Genomic DNA, 19,812 nt, shown 5'->3' with positions numbered 1-19,812 from the left:
TTTGAAACTCTTTTTAGTAAAAATGTTAACAATACTCATAATTATATACTTAGTATATAGTAATAAGTCATGTGTTTTGCTGTCTCTGGCCATAGCCCCCCCAAAAGTTGATGGTTTAGCGGTCTCAGACTCTCAAAATTGATGGTCTAGAACATTTCAAATGTGTATTTAAAGTTAAGTTCATGTGGCACAATTCAGAGTAAACTTTACAAGAGAAGTAAAATAATACATTAGATTATCTTATGCAAAATTATTTGGGCGCTCTGTCCCCACATCGATAACATTGGGGGTCTGGAGCCCCCTCAAGCCCCATGGAGTCGGCGCCTATGGATACAAGTCAAATATTTACAACCATTTTGATGCTAAATTTACCTTTACAGCTTTCAAAAAAGGTAGTTACGCCCCACGTTGAAAGATTTGGATAAATCCAACGGTGCGGTCAGGGGCGTAGGGAAAAAGGGGGGCCATGGCTCACCAAAAATCAGGCTTGTCCACCCTGTCAAAATACAACTGGCAATTTTCTCGACAAAATTAAAATAAAAGTGTTAAGATAGTAGGACGGGTAGATCTTGGAAGAATCGAACACAGGATCTCTGATTCGGAGTGCACTCTGCTAATCCGTTGGGCCTGAACCTAAAATTTAACACATTTTCAAAGCAACATTTGGGCTTTATAACCTAACTAACGTACTTATCTTCTTGTACGATAAATTTCAACTATTTTATATTTCATCTGGGCACTGATTGAATAACATAGCCAGCCAGATATCGGGCACACCTGGTACTCTGACATGCCCAATGTTGCCAGTACACCTCCTAATATTGTGGAAATGTCGTAATTAATCCCGTAAATCGTGTGTAATGCATAAATGCGTAAATGCGTTCTTTTTTTTTCAATTCGATAAATATCCACAGATACCATCGCATCGAATTTATTGCGACTCAATGGCTCTTTTTTATCCATGTTTCTTTTTACTTCGTACAAAAACTTCTTTTTACACAATACTGAAGGTTAAGTAGAGAATCATTTTCTACTTTAATGTTTCAAAAATATCCACTTATACCTCTATCGGTTTGTGTACAAGGATTGCTTTAAAATTCTTGGTTGCGTGACATCTATGGCTGAAGATGAGGTGCAACAGAATAAGAGTGTATGTAAGAGCCGTGAATAAAAGTAAAAGCGTAAATATTTCTCCACAAAATAGCGATTGATCCGTATCAACGATTGTAGTAATTGCCTCATTAGGATAACTCTTACAGATTCATCCACAACATTAATATCTGTGACCGGCTATTCACGTTCAAACTATTAAGAATCTTCAGCGCCACCTGTTGAGCCAATGCTTAATTACAAGATCTTTAGGGAATTGCACCAGTGGTCTTACCAAGATGGCTTCCGGCCACGACATAACCTGTAAAATGTCAAAGTGCAACAGTGTCGTCCCCTCAAGGACACGATGAAGACGCAATTCACTTTCAACGAGAACCAACCCGCTGTCATCTCCGGAGACAAGGTACCATCATTTTCCAAAAGCTACGAGCGGTGTATAATCAAAGATTCTGAAAGGAGGCTGACACCGAAGATACAAGTTTCAGGTCGTGGGATGGTCCGGCACCAGCAGGTTGATCAAACCATTGCACGTGCCTGACCACAGTGGATGGATCTCTGACCCAGATTCGCCTCTTGACCCCAATCATTTTCATCTTTAAGTGTACTCAGCAAGTGATATTCACACTCGTAAAGATGTCAGTGTGCTGGGCAGACGAGTATGGCCAATTTAGCATGTAAGAAATGAAAGGTTTCGAAGTGATTGGGTCGTATTAATGAAAAGGAGCATCTTCTCAATCTTTTGGAGAATGTGCGTCATGAATAAAAAGGCTGATAACTTGGTCTTAACAGCAATTGCGATCCACTTCATCGATCTGTGTCGCTGCAAATGGCTGTTCTGTTTAACAGATAACAGTGTTGCCAATAACATGAGGGAACATTTCTGGCAGAAAACAAAAATACCGTTTTCACTTAAATAAAGTGTACATTTAACTACATGCGTGCAAGCATGTGAGCAGTGGCACAGGAAAGGGGAGTACAGGGGTACATTATACCTTCCTAAACAACCCTCCAACCTCCTCCTGGCTGGCTGAAAGAAAGAACATTGACAAGAACATTGTGCAACTTGCTTCAATCCACTGACTCATTTCCAGGATCTGAATGATTACGTAATTAACATATTTCTTCCTTTGTATGTTGTCAATAGCAAATGCCGGCGAATAGTGCCTGGCCTAGCTTCCTTGCCTTAGGCGATTTCACGAAACCCTTTCACCTTAAATTCCAGAGAAGACACATAGTTGGAAACAGGGTTTCTAAATTTAGTTCTTCCCCCTCGTTACAAGTTTTCAAGTTAACAATTTAAGTATCGTAAAGTAACTGTAAAAGTAATTGTTGATGACGTAATTTTCATTGCGAAACGGTAACTGTGTTACGGTTACTTCAAAAAGGTAATTTCCTCAAGAATGGTGACTGTTACTTGTTACTGCGTAGTAACTGTTAATTGCAAACGCTGTTTAGTACGAAAATATTGTAAAGGCAGTCTTAATCTAAGCCAATTTACATCTTGACACTCCTGAGTTTTTTTTAGTCACAATTTCTACACCGTCGACACGAAGCTATATATTAGAAAAAAACACATCACATTGTGCTCACCATGCCAAGGGAGATTGAAGTTCGCATTCTGCATTTCCTTTGTTTCTTCATTTCAGCTGGCTGCAGGACAGCTTCAGCTAGATGATGATGACGGGCTGAGCAATGCTGTAGGCCCCCCCGCTAGTCACGACCACGCACACACGCACATCACGCGTCTGGACGTGAAGTGCGAGAAAACGGGGATGACTGTCCAACTGGAGTTCGACAATCCCTTCAATGGCGTCGTGTTCAGCAAGGGACACTTCTCAGATCCAAACTGCAGGTAGGCAAATAAAATTTATTTTCGTTACAATTCTATTTTGAAATAAATCTGTCTGATACATGTTGTCATTGCTTAGAAATAAAATTCAAGTTGATAATGCTTATATCACAATATAAACTGCACAGTAAAATTACTTTCATAATGCTATAAGAACAAATAAATTAAAAATGCAAATATAAAAAGCTTCAATTAAACACAAAATACTAAAATAGCAAATAAATTAATGCATGTAAACATTGATATAACGTCTATGTTTTAATTTATTATATGATCCTAGTGATATTTGTGTTTTAAAATATTGTCATAAACTTTTCCTATAAACACTTTTCTCTAATCTTACACCTTTCCTTTACGACCCACTACTTTACACCCAAACCATCGCTGTAAGAGAATTGAATTATCAACTCCATCGATCGCACTAATCACATCAATCATTAGACATTCTTGTAATGACAGAAAGTGCATGAAGTGAACACAAAATCAAATTCTATATACATATTTATGTTACTCTTCTTCAAAGTTACTAGTTACGACATTGGTGACTAATATTTGGATAATATCACTGGAGGACACAAGTAAATAAGTGAAGAAATAGTAAATGCTACATTAAACAAATGGCAAACAAAGATAAGTGAAAGTTAATGTTCCCTTCCTTTAATTAGAAGCTCTAAGTTGTATAGAAGTTGAGAGCAGTACTTATTAAATTATTAAAAGTATACTATTGTATTTTGGAACAATTTTGGTATGAGAGCAATATTTTTGAGCATTAGAGTTATGTGCTAAACATTGCTTCTTGTGGCATGGTGTCCTAAATTAAATAGCTGTTAATGACAGGCGGATTTAGTTGTTTTACTGAAAACTATAAAAATAACTATATAAACTACGTTCACATTTTTCATTCGAAAGTACTTTTTGTGAAATGTATATAAGTTCATACTAGCTGCTTGCGTAACCACAGCCAATTGTCTATATGAAAAGGAATATGCGTGTATTTACGTTTAGGCTCATCAAATGAAAGCCTTCATCAGTTCCGCTTCACTGGTCCATGCCATTACCAAAACAATATTGATTTTTGTTACGTTACAATGCAAGGGTAACCCATGCCTGCGAGTGTGAATGACTATTTCAGTATTTTCGGCATGGTCTAATGAAACAAGGAGTTAATGAAGGTTCAAGTTTGAAGTCCCGAAACGTAGTTCCGACAAAACAGAAAACCACAGTAAACATACAAACCTTTCTATTTCATTGGAATGTATAAAATTATTTACTAAAGGAGTTATTCTATGTCAAATAGACGAACTATCTCCTACCACTCTTTATGATTATGACCAAATTTACATCCAGCATTATTGTTTTTACCTTTTCCTGAGTAACAGCATTTAAAAAAATTCAATGGTTTAAGAAAAGACTATTGCTATTTGTGGAATTGATTTGTACTTTGGAAGGAAAATTGTATCTACCAAACTCTGAAAATCCATTGAGGAGAGATACTTTGCTAGGAAATATATCCTTTTTCAGAGGATTAGGGCAGAAATGCTGAGGATTTGGTCAAAAATTGAAGGAGGTGGTAGCAAATCTGTCCTTTTCCCCGTTGATTTGACATGGACTGACCCAATGGAAAGTTCAAATACAATTATGCCCCATTCAGTTTTTGATTTTGTGTTCACTTAAAGTAGACACATATAGAGGACCAGGAACAGCACGGACTGTATAGGTATTCTAGTTTGTTGGGAGCGTTCGCGCGTCACACGAGTAGTTTCTAGAAGTAGTTAAAATACTTTGTAGATAAGTCGTTTCCGAATTACATGTAGTGTAGTTCTTGTGTTCAGTAGAACAGATATTCGTAGATTACAAAAGAATGAGCTCTTGCGAGCATGTTTCTGCATTAAAATTAAGTTTAAAAACATGCATGAATTAACCGCCAGTTTTCAGTTAGTGTGATGCAATGTCGTTCTATGCTATGAGACTTAACTTCACAAATATAATAAGTTTTGTTTAAATATGTTACTAATGCTTTACAATAAACAACAAGATAAAAACCTTATTTTATAAATGTTTGCATGATATGACCTTTTAAATGACCTATAAACTGAATCATGTAATGACAAAAGTTTAAAAAGAATCCAATAAACATTGATCCAAAACACCTGAGGACAATATTGGAGAGACTACACTGGATTATCTAACCAGGAAATGGCATCAGAAACTTCTGTAAGAAGACCTACTTCTAGAGGGTTGCAACTGGTAGTAGGTTTAGAATATCAAACTAATGGAGGACAATGTTGAAACATTATAGTTTATTGGTTTGAGTAGTTACTGTAGAGAAGTAGATTGGAGTGAAAGTTGCACTAACAGCACACTAACAATTGGTGAATGGATACTTAACAAGAAACTTTACCTAACCCAAGAATCCTTAACTCCCAATATATGTGTTTCATGTGCGTCTCTTGGAAATGAACTCTTTTTGCATTTCGAAATTTTATGAACATGCCGCAATACCATAATGAATTTAACAATTGTTTTCTCGAGAAATCATTTGCAAGAACTGTACTGTGTACTGGTTAAAGATTTCTGGGAGTTTCATAGACGTTCATGATAATGTGGATTACAACTTGAATTGTAACAAATATGTATCTCAGATTCTGTTAAGAAAAACACGTACATTCACGTACAGTAATGAAAGATATGTACAGCTCTCTATGGACTATATTGTCGATACAGTTCTTGCGAAGTATTTCTTAACTTCATCATGGTACACATATACAATTTTCTCTGTTTGGAAATACTTAAGGCTCGGCTGGGCATTCGGCCGACGCCAGAACAACCTTTCTTCGAATTTTCGTCTCTTTTCGAAAAAACCGCTACGATATTACAAAATCTGAGAACTTACATCAGCTTAGAATTCCTACTAGAGCATTCACATGAGCCTTCGTGTAGCTTCATGTTGCTGTTGTCTAGATATTATCAATAGTTTAATAGACTTACGCAGCCACGAAACTATTGAGAATATCTAGGCAACAGCGAAAGCAAACCACACGAAGGTTCACGCGAATGCGATTTTTGATTTATCTACCGGTTTTGCGAAATGAGAGGAAAATTCCAAGATAGCTGCCCTGACACGTCGGCCAAAGGTGCAACTGAACCTTAATATATGCAATTTTCGAGGCTGTTCTGAAAAGATACGCACATATGTTCGATTTTTTGTGTGTTTGCTTGTGCTTATTCTCACTAATGCTTTTACTTCTCTCGCTTTCCTTCATGTCTTATGTCTGCTATTCATCGCTTCCGCCCTGCTGTGTGCGTGTGTGGTGAATGTCCTTCACTCGCAAAGATAGGTATGTGGAAGGTGGTTCTGGATTGGGAAAGTTCCAGTTCACTATCCCGAAACCTGGTTGCGGGACAACTATCACGGAGGCGGTCCCCCAAGACGAGGGTAGCGGCACGAAGACGGTTTACTCCAACACCATCATAATGCAGAGCGACGCAAAGGTGCAGGACATATGGGATGCTTCCAGGAAGATCTCTTGCGATTGGCCCAACATGTTCCAAAAGATGGTGAGCTTCCAGCCGTTTGAAGTTCAGACGTTGGAAACGGTGGAGGTAGAGTTTACGGCTGACGAGAAGGTAGACTGCTGGATGGATTTGCAATTGGGGAAATATCCAGAATCTACGAGTATAAACTCTGTGGTGAGGATAGGGGAGAATTTGTCACTGGTCGTCTTCGAGAGGGACGACGAAGGGAGCTACGACGTCCTGGTCAGAGACTGTTACGCGTATTCCGGTCCTGACTTCGACTCTCCGTCCACCATCAAGATTCAGCTGACTGACGACCAGGGTTGTGTCCTGAGAGAGAAATTAATGTCTCCGTTCTATAAGATGAGGAAGAATGGTCCACAAGGGATTGTGATGGTGGCTTATTCCCATCTCCAAGCCTTTAAGTTCCCTGACTTCATGGAGGTGTTCACCACTTGCAACATCGAGATATGTAAGGAGAAATGTGACGATCAGTGTCTATCCAGAGCTGAGCAGAAGATATCCGTGAATGTTCACCCAGAAGTTCCCGGATACTTGTACGATCCTCCCAAGATACCATTCACGTTCTCTAGCAGGAGGACTACTCCGGTACCTCGCTCATCACCACTGTCGGCGGCTTCAGTAAATGTTCCGTCCAAGACTGACCTACCTCCGGTGCAATCGTCCAACAAGAACAGGAAGCCAGTTCTTCAATGTCCTCCCGGTACGACTGATCCCAGATGTCCTAACTTAACCTCGAGAGGGTCAAGTTGTCGGCCAGGTTCAAAGGATCCAAGATGCGCGTCGTCTTCTCAGATATCAACAGCTTGCGTCGAAGGTTCGACAGACATTCGATGCATCTCCTTCACCACCACAACACAAAGGCCTCGTCCATGCGTACCAGGCTCAACGGATCCAAACTGTACGTCTGCTTCTGCAGATGCACAATTGTCCAGATGTTACACTGGTGCTTGCGGACGGAGGAAGCCAATGGGCTCTTCGGGCAAGAAGACCACAACTACCACCACGACAACCACAACCAGGTTACCGTTCGAGATCATCTCTACAACCCGCAATCCGAGAGTACCATTCTGTTCTCCAGGCTCCAGAAGTCCGCTGTGCGACCAAGCAACGACCCCAAGAGTGTTCTCCTTTTCGCAGTCAAGACCGGTTCTAACAACCGTACCACGCCGTACAGTCATAATCCCAACCTTACCACCGATCACCACAAGACGACCTCAAAACCACCAAACCACCAGTACTCCACGGCCAAGATCAATCAGCTCCCCTAGCAACCACAAGAATTTCAAGGATGACTCAATCCCAGCCAACAACCCCTACCAGTCATTCCAGTATCAAAGGGGAGACGGCAGAAGGAATCGATTTCCGGCCTACGGAAGGAGAATCAAGAGGCATGCCAACAGCACAGGCAACGACAAGGGGCACGTCAGACTTGTGCGTTCTGTGCAGGTCATTTCTCCAACAGACCTCGTAGATTTAACAGTGGATCTCGAGAAACTGACTTACCAGCAACGAAGGGAGGAGACCAACAATGTATGCATGCCAGTAACTTCTTTTTATCTAGGTCTCAGCGCATTACTAGTTCTAGTTGTATTTAGCATAATGATAGCAACAGTTGAGTGTATCAGAAACAGAGAACATCGGAAGATGATGCCGCTATTTTGATATCAAACCAAAGACTTTCAACAAGCATGTTCATTTGTCCCTTTCTCTTCATGCACATCGTATTATGACCACAATTTCTCACAGACTAAACTTTTCCATGAAAACCTTGCTTATTCTGTACATATGCAATTAGAGCATCTCACTCAGGAAGTCTGAATGCAACGTTTACGGTGTTTATAAATCTAAGCGATCCTAAAATATAACAAATCTGTTTTCACACTTGTTACATGTCCTCTTTTTACTAACAAACATTTTTTTAAATGTTAACAACACATTTTCTTACAAATCTGTATAGAGCTGTGCAATATTAGCAATGTCTGCATAAGAAAATTGCCGGAAATCATCTTCAGAATTTTATTTATAAATGATGTTAGATTATCTTTTCAAGTAATATTTATGTTCACATTTAAAGAACGTTCAGTCTAGAATACACGTTAAAGCATTCAAAATGTAATCATGTCAAGGTACTCAGCTTAAACACAGTTCTAAGTTAGAAATTGTCAATGTAAAATATGGATTTGGCCCCGAAATCATGTTCGTATTATTAATTTGCATTGAACACTTACATTACGAATGAAATGAACAATAAAATGCAATTTCTTACTACTTCTATAAAGCACATGCACAATTATACCATCTGTTTTGGCAACAACAGCAAGGGCACGAGCATTTTAAAATATCTTCACTACATTATAATGTCTTTGTTAAACCAGAGGAAGTTTGTTTTGAATTTTCTATTTATTATAACTTGACATAATATACTTCTTCAGCTCGATGCGACAAGGTTAGGTTTGGCCATTCTTTTTATTTTTCTCTTCTCTTGAAAGTTTCTTTCTGATGCCAATAATCAAACATGGCTTGCTGATAATACTTTTGAATTTAACACAATTTAATATTGCGCTTTTACAATTTTCTTACTATCGATAACAGTCTGCAATTTATTGTTAGGGCAATATACTTTATTATTTGAAGTAGAAGGTGAGCAACAACATGGTTAAAGTCAAAGCAAACCTTATCATCAGAAAAATTAAATTTCGCGAGGATCTGTAAGAGCAACAACTGACTCTTTCTTTCTGGAAAAAGAACTGGATTCAAGTTTATCCAATATAATGCCTTTTAGTTTACATGATATGTGAGGAATTAAGGGTATATACCTAGGTACACTTCACCACAAGCAATTAACGACAGCTTTAGCAACTTGGAGATGTATACCGAGACCGCCAAACCTAACGTGCCTCACGTAAGCATACAGTGGAAGGAATAAACATGTGAGTAGGTTTGGTAGGTTAGGTTTGGTGCTCCTAGAGTAACTTGCACAGGAGGTGATAAATACATGACGTGAGAACACACTGCTGAGAGTATATCTTCAGGTTGTTTAAAGCCGCTAGTCACTTCAGCTAGGAGAAATTTTACAGTCCTTACTTCGATAGCATGTAATTAACAGTTTTGTAAGAAAATGTTTATCACCACCACGTTTCATATTATAAACAGTTTATTTCTCCATATAAGAAAAGAGCAAAGGGGTAAGCAAGTTAAAAAAATCTGTTCAATAGATATTTAGTGATATATGACTATATTTATCCTTAAATACAACGGTTAGTAACTTCATCATACTGTCATTCGAGATGCTATATATATTTAACGTGGTACGTACATTTATGCAAGGCGAGATATAATGGAATGTACTCAAGCAATTCGGAAATCACAGGAGTGCACGAAATTCTACATTGACACTGTACAGTCATCTCCATGACTAAATTACATTATCGTCAAATCACAATCATCCATGATGCATCTTACATTTCCTCATGATGAACTAACACCATTGTGATAACACTTCACTAAGTGAAATAATAATTGAGAACACATTTTGAACTATACTTCGTAACATTTTCCACACTTGTTTTCGCCATTTTCGTTTTCTATCAAAATCAGAAAGTCACTTCTCGTTTAATTTCTTCTCATCAGCGACTAATCGTCTATGTACAAGTTGTTTGACATGTGAAATACATATCACTAATTTTCTTTTCCTGCTGTGATGGGCAGATACGTTAAGGCACACAGCCATACCAACATTTTCGAGTTCGTCGTGCCAACCTCTGGATGTGGAACGAGACCAACGGAAGATAAGGGGAATCCAATATACGAGAATATAATTATTATTCAGAACGACGAGGAAGTACAAGAAATATGGGACGCAGCAAGGAAAATCTCTTGCGCCTGGCAAAGGCAATTTCAAAAGACTGTCACTTTCAACCCATTTTCGGTCGGTATGCTGGACGTTGAGGAATTCAGGATCGAAGCGGACGACGTAAAATGCTGGATGGACATTCAACTGGGCAAGGGGCCATTTGGCAAAGCGGTGGAGGGTATTGTGAAAATCGGCGACGAGATGGCGGTAGTGATTTACATTAAAGATAGCGGTTCCCACTATGATATCTTAGTCAAGAATTGCTTAGCGTTCGACAGCGCTGATTTTGACGCACCAACCACAACCGTGTTAAGATTAACTGACGATTCTGGTTGTCTTCTGAAACCCAAACTGATGGGTTACTTCGTCAGAACTAGAGAAACGGGATCGACAGGTGCCGACTTGATAGCATTTGCCCCCATTTCAGCCTTTAAATTTCCGGACAAAATGGATGTATATTTGTCCTGTGAAGTAGAGCTCTGTAAAGGAGGCTGTGAGGGACATTGCGTAGATCCCGATTACCCTAGGTATGTTGGCAACGAAACTAGCTTGTTCCCAGATAGATACTCTACTACGCAGCCTCCCACGACACGATTTGTGTGTCATCCGGGTTCTACGGATCCAAGATGTCCACAGCCCACAACCACAACACGACGCACCACCACCCAATTTGTGTGTACCCCAGGATCGACAGATCCCAGATGCCCTCCTGACTGCAGAAGTGGTTCTAGAGACCCCAGATGCCCTCCTCCAACAACTACAACTACAAGGCCACCAACTACAAGATTTGCTTGTACTCCCGGATCTACGGATCCAAGATGCCCGCCTGATTGTAGACCAGGTTCTAGAGACCCAAGATGTCCACCGCCTACAACTACAACAACAAGGCCACCAACAACAAGGTTTGTTTGTACTCCTGGATCTACAGATCCAAGATGCCCACCTGACTGTAGACCTGGTTCTAGAGATCCTAGGTGTCCTCCTCCAACAACTACGACAACAAGGCGACCAACTACACGATTTGTTTGTACTCCTGGATCAAGGGATCCTAGATGTCCACAACCTACAACAAGGCCACCCACAACACGATTCGTGTGTACTCCTGGATCAAGAGATCCTAGATGTCCACAGCCCACAACTACAACAAGGCCAACAACAACACGATTCGTGTGTACTCCTGGATCAAGAGATCCCAGATGCCCACAGCCCACAACCACAACAAGGCCAACAACAACACGATTCGTGTGTACTCCTGGTTCTAGAGATCCTAGATGTCCACAGCCCACAACTACAACAAGGCGACCAACTACACGATTTGTTTGTACTCCTGGATCAAGAGATCCCAGATGCCCACAGCCCACAACCACAACAAGGCCAACAACAACACGATTCGTGTGTACTCCTGGTTCTAGAGATCCTAGATGTCCACAGCCCACAACCACAACAAGGCCAACAACAACACGATTCGTGTGTACTCCTGGATCAAGAGATCCTAGATGTCCACAGCCCACAACTACAACAAGGCCAACAACAACACGATTCGTGTGTACTCCTGGATCAAGAGATCCTAGATGTCCACAGCCTACAACTACAACAAGGCCACCCACAACACGATTCGTGTGTACTCCTGGATCAAGAGATCCCAGATGCCCACAGCCCACAACTACAACAAGACCTCCAACAACACGATTCGTGTGTACTCCTGGATCAAGAGATCCTAGATGTCCACAACCTACAACTGCAACAAGGCCACCCACAACACGATTCGTGTGCACTCCTGGATCAAGAGATCCCAGATGCCCACAGCCCACAACTACAAGGCCAACAACAACACGATTCGTGTGCACTCCTGGATCAAGAGATCCCAGATGCCCACAGCCCACAACTACAAGGCCAACAACAACACGATTTGTATGTACCCCTGGTTCAACTGATGCCAGGTGTCCTCCTGTTTGTACATCTGGATCTCGAGATCCTAGGTGTCCGACTACAACAACAAGGCCTCCAACTACTCAGTTCGTTTGCACACGAGGTTCCAAAGACCCACGGTGCCCCCAACCAACAACAACCACACCAGGGGCACGTTACGTCCCAGATTGCGAAAATAATCCACGAGATCCCGAGTGTCTTACTTTTGAGGGAGGCAAGTACAATCCGTACCACGCCTTCCACAGCTGGCAATACCAGCGAAGTGGCGGATCGAGAAGACGGTTTGGCACCGGTCTTCGTAGCGGCCAAAGCGCCAATCAACGTACAGTTACCAGGGTTCGTCGAGATGCTCTGAACGAAGGCAACATCACCGTTAGCCTTTTAAGAGGCTATAGGGTTATAGCTGCTAGCGACCTGGAATCTCAGGAAACGGAACAAAACCTTTTCCGCGTTTCATCACTAGCCAAACAGGACAACGATATTTGCTTATCATCGCTCACAGTTGGGGTCGTGCTGTCTGCCCTCCTTGTTCTTGCAACGGCGTCGTCTCTCGTTGCGACAATTGCATGTATTAGGGCTAAAAGGGTTGGAAAATGATCAGAAAGGCTGAAACTATAACTTAAAACCCAAGAAGTGCTCAATATTTTACTGCCCTTCCCGTTTGTCCCCAAGGTCAGCAGGTTCTGACATATACAATAATATTTTTTTTTTACTTTAACTTATAAATTTATTCTTTCAAAGCCCTTTTCCAAGAAAGTATACGTGCTACGGCTAAATAGGAAGTTAACAACATCAAGATTACCTGGATAATATTGACATAACAGACAGGAAAGTTTCAGATAATAGAATGGAAACAATCGATAAGTGAGGCCTGAGCAACTCGGTTGCACTTGTGGAGGCCAGTACGAGCTTCCCACCTACACACAACCTTTCAAGGTCAGTAAGCAGCAAAGGAGTGGCGAAGCCTTTTGAGTTGAGAGGTAAAAAAATGTACCGGGCGAATTCCCCCTCATTTTCTTGGAACCACCTCCTGTTTCTTCTGCCATACTTTTAATGCACTGTATTCTTCCATATTAATCAGATTATGAGGTTGCTCATCGCACGAACGTGACCGACGTAGCCTCCCTCCCTTCTCTCAGCCTCTCTTTCAACGCTGCTCGCTTTGCAGTCAACGCGTGCATACGAGAGTGTATTTTCACAAATACAGCTGCTTGACCAGGTCTGTTACAAGGAATTGCGAATTAATATGTCCTCCAAAAAGCTACGCGCTATGTGTGGAATACTATACTGAAATGTGGAAAAATGCATTGATAATGTGTATGAACAAATCTTTTGATTGTATGCAAAATACCAGATTTCGCTATAATTGGCACAAAATTCCAGACTTCAACCGGTCATAAAAGTACATTTAAAAAATATTTCAAGGGTTCCCAAAATATTTTGTCTCATAGATTTTTACAAATCTTGCCTTAAGTTAATTTCATGCCATCATTTAACTACATGTTATTACATGATCAAGTTTCTGAGTATGAAAAAACACACAAAAATATATTAAGGATAATTTTACTGTGAATCATTAGTATAAATGCTTTTTCACATAACCATAAAACTATAGTTTCCAATTCGCTAAATCTTTCCACAATAGGTTGTGACGTTTGGAACATAGGCTATCGTATAACTAAGCCTAACTCTAAAGCAATCGAGCTAAACTCTCAAATGCTCTACCTAACCTCGACAAACAAAAGTTAAACTTCACGATAGTACCATATACAATTGTCCTAGAATGAATTATTTCACAGAACTACATAAGCACTATTGAAACCACATGCCAAATGTCAAAATTAGTCCATTAATCTTGATTATTAGTCACTTTTATACATTTAGCGGGACACAAGCAATTTAGTAAATCACTTCCAGACACAATATTCAAAGATATTATGTATATGCTAATTGTTTTCAATTGAATGCTGTCAGGTAAAAGTAATCTTTTTAAGTGTAGTAAACATAATTTCTTAATAAATTTTTAAAGTGAGCTCAAACTACACAGCAATTATTTTCAAGTTAAATGCAAATTAAATGTAAAATTACATTAAAAAGCAACACTTTTGTATGTAACTATAAGACGAATGCAAGATAACATGAAAATAAGACATATTTAGCACTCGATTATGAACACTTTTGTTAACGTTAAATACAATAGAGGCTTTTGCTAAATAAATATATAATGAACACTTCACTATGTGCCATATTTTGAATTTCTCATTTCTTGGTGTACGAAATTTATGTATTTATATGTGCAAAAACCTTCTGGTGTAGTTATGTACCAAATGACATTTATTCTGGACACTTGAAAGTTATTTTGAACATGAATAATGTATATCTAAATTGTGTTATATTGTTTGGAAATAACACACTTTGAAAATGTTAACATATGTATACTATAAGATTTTGCTTTGCGCTATAGAGTAATCTTGCTTTTTCGCATCTTCTATCTCACTTTTGATATGTGGTCATATTGTAAATAGAACACATAATAAAAAAATGTCCTCCATTTGAAAAATCCTCAGGTGTTGTGTACCATAAAAAAAGAAAAAACAGTCTTTGTAGATTATAAACATTTTACTAAGTTTTATAATAAAATATATTTGTAAAAAAATCTTGTATAATTTTTTTCAGTTGCTCAACCTGTAAAAACCAGTATAAATTGTTTTTAAACTTAACACATAAATAGTAAACTTGAAAATTTTATTTCAGTGTGATTTCATGGAAGGTAAGTGTGGCCTTAACTGTATAAATCTTTTGGATAATTTTGATGCAAAGGCGAGGAGACACGAGGACAACTGTGGCTATATATGTAATTATTCAGGTAAGCCTCTACCATATTTTAACAACATCCAACGAAATAAACTTTCAATTTATGAATTGATTGTTTACATGTACAGTATACTGTTATGTCTATAACTAGTCAGGAATATGGATGGACTGCACGCGGGAAACCATATGAATTAAAAGGATGATTCAAATTATCTGTGGTGTGTGTCAAGCATGGTTTGTTTCGTAAGATGATGTAAAGTATTAAATGTAAACACTTTTATGAAATGGAAGGACTCAGGAACATCACTGCAAATGTGATACACACCGGCGAGTGTGAAAGAAAACTGCCACCCCCTCTGCTTAAAAAGGTGATATTGATTCGCTCTCATATCTACCAGAGCTACAATAACATTTAATGGGGTGTAGAAGGTAACCTATTCGGAAGGTCAACCTGGTCAACCTCTCTTCCTCGCAGTGTACTCTGGTCTGCATTTTGCAGATTATCGAGGCTCTGACGTCTGTACCCACAGCCAGTACAATCCTCTGTGAACCTTGCGTCGTATCTTGTCCATTTGTGTTTGTGATCTTATGACCATTCATAATAACGCGATTAGCCAAAAGTGGCGCTTTAAAATCAATAAAATATCCTTTCAGTCTTACAGCTAATGAAAATTATGCACAATAACTGTATATCACAGTGAAAATTAATTATTCCTTTTATATTCGTCAATTCTCGGTATAAATATGCATTGTTGCCCTCTGAAGAAGGAGAAATGTCGCTTCCTAGTTGAAGTTAGGAACCAGAAATCTGTCTACTTTAATATGCCAAGTACAACGAAGCGATGGCACTTGATGTTAACAATAATGTCTAAAATGACGTAATTGAGACTGTCTTTGCTTTTTGATGCAACCAGAACTTTCTCCGAAGTAGGTCATTCATGTGCTCGTGCTTCAGAGCGAAAGATGAGTACTCTTACGAGAACAATCAAACTTTACTTCCCTGATGATGAGTTTCTCTTAATCTTTATTAGAAATTAATAAAGTGTTAGCTCACATACTAAGCAACGGGCATTCCCGTTGGCGCAGTGATAACGTTGTCGCCTTGTGATCAAGGTGTCCCCGGGTACGATACCCGATGGAGGCATATAGTGATTCAGATCCCACTTTAAATTGTAGATCCAGTCCCGATTAGCCAATCACAGTATTGAAGAAATGCGTACTGCTACTGACTTCTTTAGCATTTTTCAGCCGAAACCCTTTTATATTTGGAATTTAAACTCTTCTCCACAAATAGTCAGGGATAACGAAGGAAGTGTAGACCTTCAACCAGAGGAAAACAATGCAGACTCGTCGACAATGCTACGAAAAATGTCCCTTAGAACTTGGCAGCATATTTTCTTTCGTCATAACGGCCCACACACCGAGCCTTTGGGTAATTGATGGTTTGTATCACGGAAGAGTGTCTTAAATTCATTTCAAGTTGTCAATAAATACGACTACAAATTAATCGTTACTTTTTGTTTCTTTATTATAGGAGTATCGGAACTTTGTGATCACCCTCAATAGTTTTCAAGGGTATCACGTTGATTTCTTTATTTACATTCATATTTTGAACAATTTACGTCACGTTTCTACTTTTCCAGGTTAATCGAAACATGAGTATGAATTACGGTATAAATTGGACAACCACACATAAATAACTTGCTCAAAATTCGAAACGCGGTAAGTTACCCACCACACCACAAAGGCCATTTCTCCTTGAAAGATTGTTCAAGTTATTTCGGGTTATCTTAAACTGCAGGTCCAATATTAAGTTAAAAATTTGAAACAAAACTTAATACTGTCCGATGTATGGTATGTAGACACGAAAGTTCCTACCGTAGTTAAACCCAATAGAAAATCTCCACATTATACGTATGTTCAAACGTTCGTATTTCATGTGAAGTCAATGTAAAGAAACCCAAGTTTAAGATTTTTTTAACCTTGACCTTCTTCAACCTAAAAATGAACAATTCTTGTCACGACAAAGTAATAAAGTTTATAGGCTGTGGAAAGTGTAAGAAATCGGAAGTGTATCAAGAGAAAAACAAAGGGTGTATTCTTCATATTTGAAACATGCTTTATTATGTAAGATCTAGGAAATAGCCATTGCACATTTCTTCATAACTCTAATGATTGTGTATAGGAAACACACAAGAAAACTTTGAAATGACGGAAGTGAGTTTATTACCTTCGGTTTCATATTTAATGGTGTAAGAATCACGGAAAACATATAAATACGATACCTTTGAACTTCAACAGCAGACTGGAGACAACCTTGACCTTAGACATGCATTTTACGACATAGAGGTCAGTTAGAGAGAGTCGTGTCCATTACAGCGTTCTGAAACTATAATTTTCCTCATTAAAATAAACTTCTGCTTCTTGTGTACATTTTGTATCGAAGCGGGAAAGTTTATTAGAATTTTATCGTCTCTATCAGTGAGTTGGAGATTATTTTTATGTACTATTGTAGTAGAAACGACAGGAAAAAAATAGATGGGGCTAGGGAGGGCAGAGTGGGAGAGGGGGTACACAAAAATTATCATAGGATGGAGAGTATATTGTGTATGGGATTGATACATTATACCTTGCCAAAAAAATTAAACTTAGGGATTTGGGGAGCCGTGGTCCATTCTGACCCCCTTTTACATTAACCGTTGGGCTCCTGGTAGAGCAGAAGTTTTCCTCAGTTTCGTTGGAACAATTAGGTAAAAATAAATAGCCTACTATTGCGAAAATCAAAGCGACCGAACATGCTGATTGCCTACAGTTATGTTTGCAGAAGACTATCTTTAACGAAAGTCACACACGCTACTTCCCACATTCTTGACCCATTTCCTCCTAATCCCCATTTCCCCCCAGATTAACCGAATGGTAATAAGCAACGGTCATTAATTCAGCCAATACATTCTCATTACTTTGTAGGTGCAAATTGTTTAGTAACGAGTTCATATTATACGTAGTTTCGGACCTCCCCGATGGCATAATAATGTCATCTTGTAATCAAGGAGTGGAGGCACATTGCACAGTGTTCGGATCCGACTTTGAACTGTAGATTCATAACCGATTAGCTCATAATCCTTTGACGAGTTCATGTCGGACAGTAGGAAGAAAACGGTGACTTACCTGAATGGTTTCCTCCCATTCAATTCCCTGCGTTGAATAATTTCCAAGACGCAACGCAACTCCATTGGAAATATGCTCTTGCTTCAACACATATGCATTGGTGACGAGTGATCATAACCGACATGTTGAAGCATAAATTCTAATTCCACTGAGCATTAAATTCAACCTGGGTAAATAGACACGAATCAATCTGGTTTATAACATTGGACAGTTATAAGGAAGTTTCCTAAGATATCACCATATCACTGCAACCTAAATAATAATCTTGTTCTACAATGCATAACAATGGAACAACAAGTATTGTCTCAATATCCGTTATTGATATCTACTTCCTTCACGTATTGTCAAGGCGGATACATACAGGTGAGGCACATCTGACAGTTTTTTGAGTGCAGGAATTTCGTGTGATGTAGATGGGGCTCCCTCAGAAATTTGGACGAAACGACAATCCTGGCTGTCCTTTTTCACTCTATAGATATTTTTTATGTTATTTTTTCGGCTTTTCTGCACGTTAACCCTTATCTGAGTAACTAATCCCATACAGATTTTAATATTATAATACAATTATTATCCACAAAGTGAAAATCTTCCGTGTGACGTATGTTCGTCGAATATCCGGGACGGTTCCACCTGTAGAAATGTCACCTTTATGCAGAGCAATGAAGGCACGAAATATCTTTAAAATTACTCAGTTTAAAGTGTGGATGCTTATTTCGTCAAAAAATATGTTTTACAAAAATTTGGAAGCTCTGTGTCTAATCTTAAGACTGGATTAAAGTAATTTCCTAGGACCATAACTAAAAATTTGGTGACTTCAAAGGTTTTTACTTAAAAAAAAATCGTCAATTTGCTTGGATTGTCTAACTCGTTCGGTTATATGTGACAATTAATGGTGAATTGATTCATTAGATGAAGGAACAAATAATTTCGCCGGTCTAAACCATATCGCCAAACTAGGATATCTGGCTTTGATATGCGTTAGGCCATTCCGCCACGGACTTGAGCTCAATAATTTGTAGGATTTTCCCCTTTCCTCTAATCGCTTCATTTGCTTTATTTTACTTCGCTTTTCTATCATCTTTGTCTAATTGCTAAGATGAGGATGAATGGTAATGAGATGAGATGTATGAAGGGAGAAACACAAGCTCCACAAAGGACTACAGCGGCTATCCAGACGTCAGAGCCTCTTCAGTCTGCAACAATTTAGTTGCCTCTCGAAAGGACCAAACCTTACACCCCATTCATTTCATGTACGAAATACAATATTCGAATGTACTTATATGGCAAGTTCAAATATGCACTATCCACTAAAATATGCATTTATGTGCATTGTGAATCTTCATCCAAATGCACTGATGTGAACTGATATATTTAAAAGATGCATTTTCATGAAGGACAAACTAATGTTACGTAGAAATTTCATCGAAAAAAAATGATCTTACTAACTGAGCTGCTGGTGGAGAAATGGCATGGTATACCAAAGACCCGGGCGCTAGTCCTGGTCGAGTCTTATTCATTACATATGCCAAATTATAAGGCAAAAATAAAA

General features: G+C 39.0%; 2 protein-coding genes across 2 annotated transcripts in view; both read left to right on the top strand.

The window, feature by feature from the left end:
• LOC145989021 (uncharacterized) overlaps positions 1–19,812 on the top strand; it is a 120,665-nt gene that overhangs the window by 57,614 nt on the left and 43,239 nt on the right. The window contains exon 3 of the mRNA XM_083124321.1: positions 2,757–2,962. Coding sequence (XP_082980447.1) covers positions 2,757–2,962 — 206 coding nt within the window. The remainder of the gene's footprint in view (positions 1–2,756; positions 2,963–19,812) is intronic.
• On the top strand, positions 9,405–14,838 carry LOC145988938 (uncharacterized). The gene has a single exon (XM_083124244.1). It carries the CDS (start codon positions 10,200–10,202, stop codon positions 12,876–12,878), a length of 2,679 nt encoding a protein of 892 aa, XP_082980370.1. The 5' UTR covers positions 9,405–10,199; the 3' UTR covers positions 12,879–14,838.

This window comes from Lepisma saccharinum, chromosome 6 (assembly GCF_977018435.1).
Source record: "Lepisma saccharinum chromosome 6, izLepSacc3.1, whole genome shotgun sequence".
In the NCBI taxonomy this organism is placed as follows: domain Eukaryota; kingdom Metazoa; phylum Arthropoda; class Insecta; order Zygentoma; family Lepismatidae; genus Lepisma; species Lepisma saccharinum.
Note: the sequence above shows the minus strand (reverse complement) of the source record. Positions and strands in the feature narration are given on the sequence as shown.

Bases quoted from the DNA above. Each gene is read 5' to 3' on its own strand.
- LOC145988938 (XM_083124244.1), top strand. From the start codon at position 10,200: ATGGGCAGATACGTTAAGGCACACAGCCATACCAACATTTTCGAGTTC.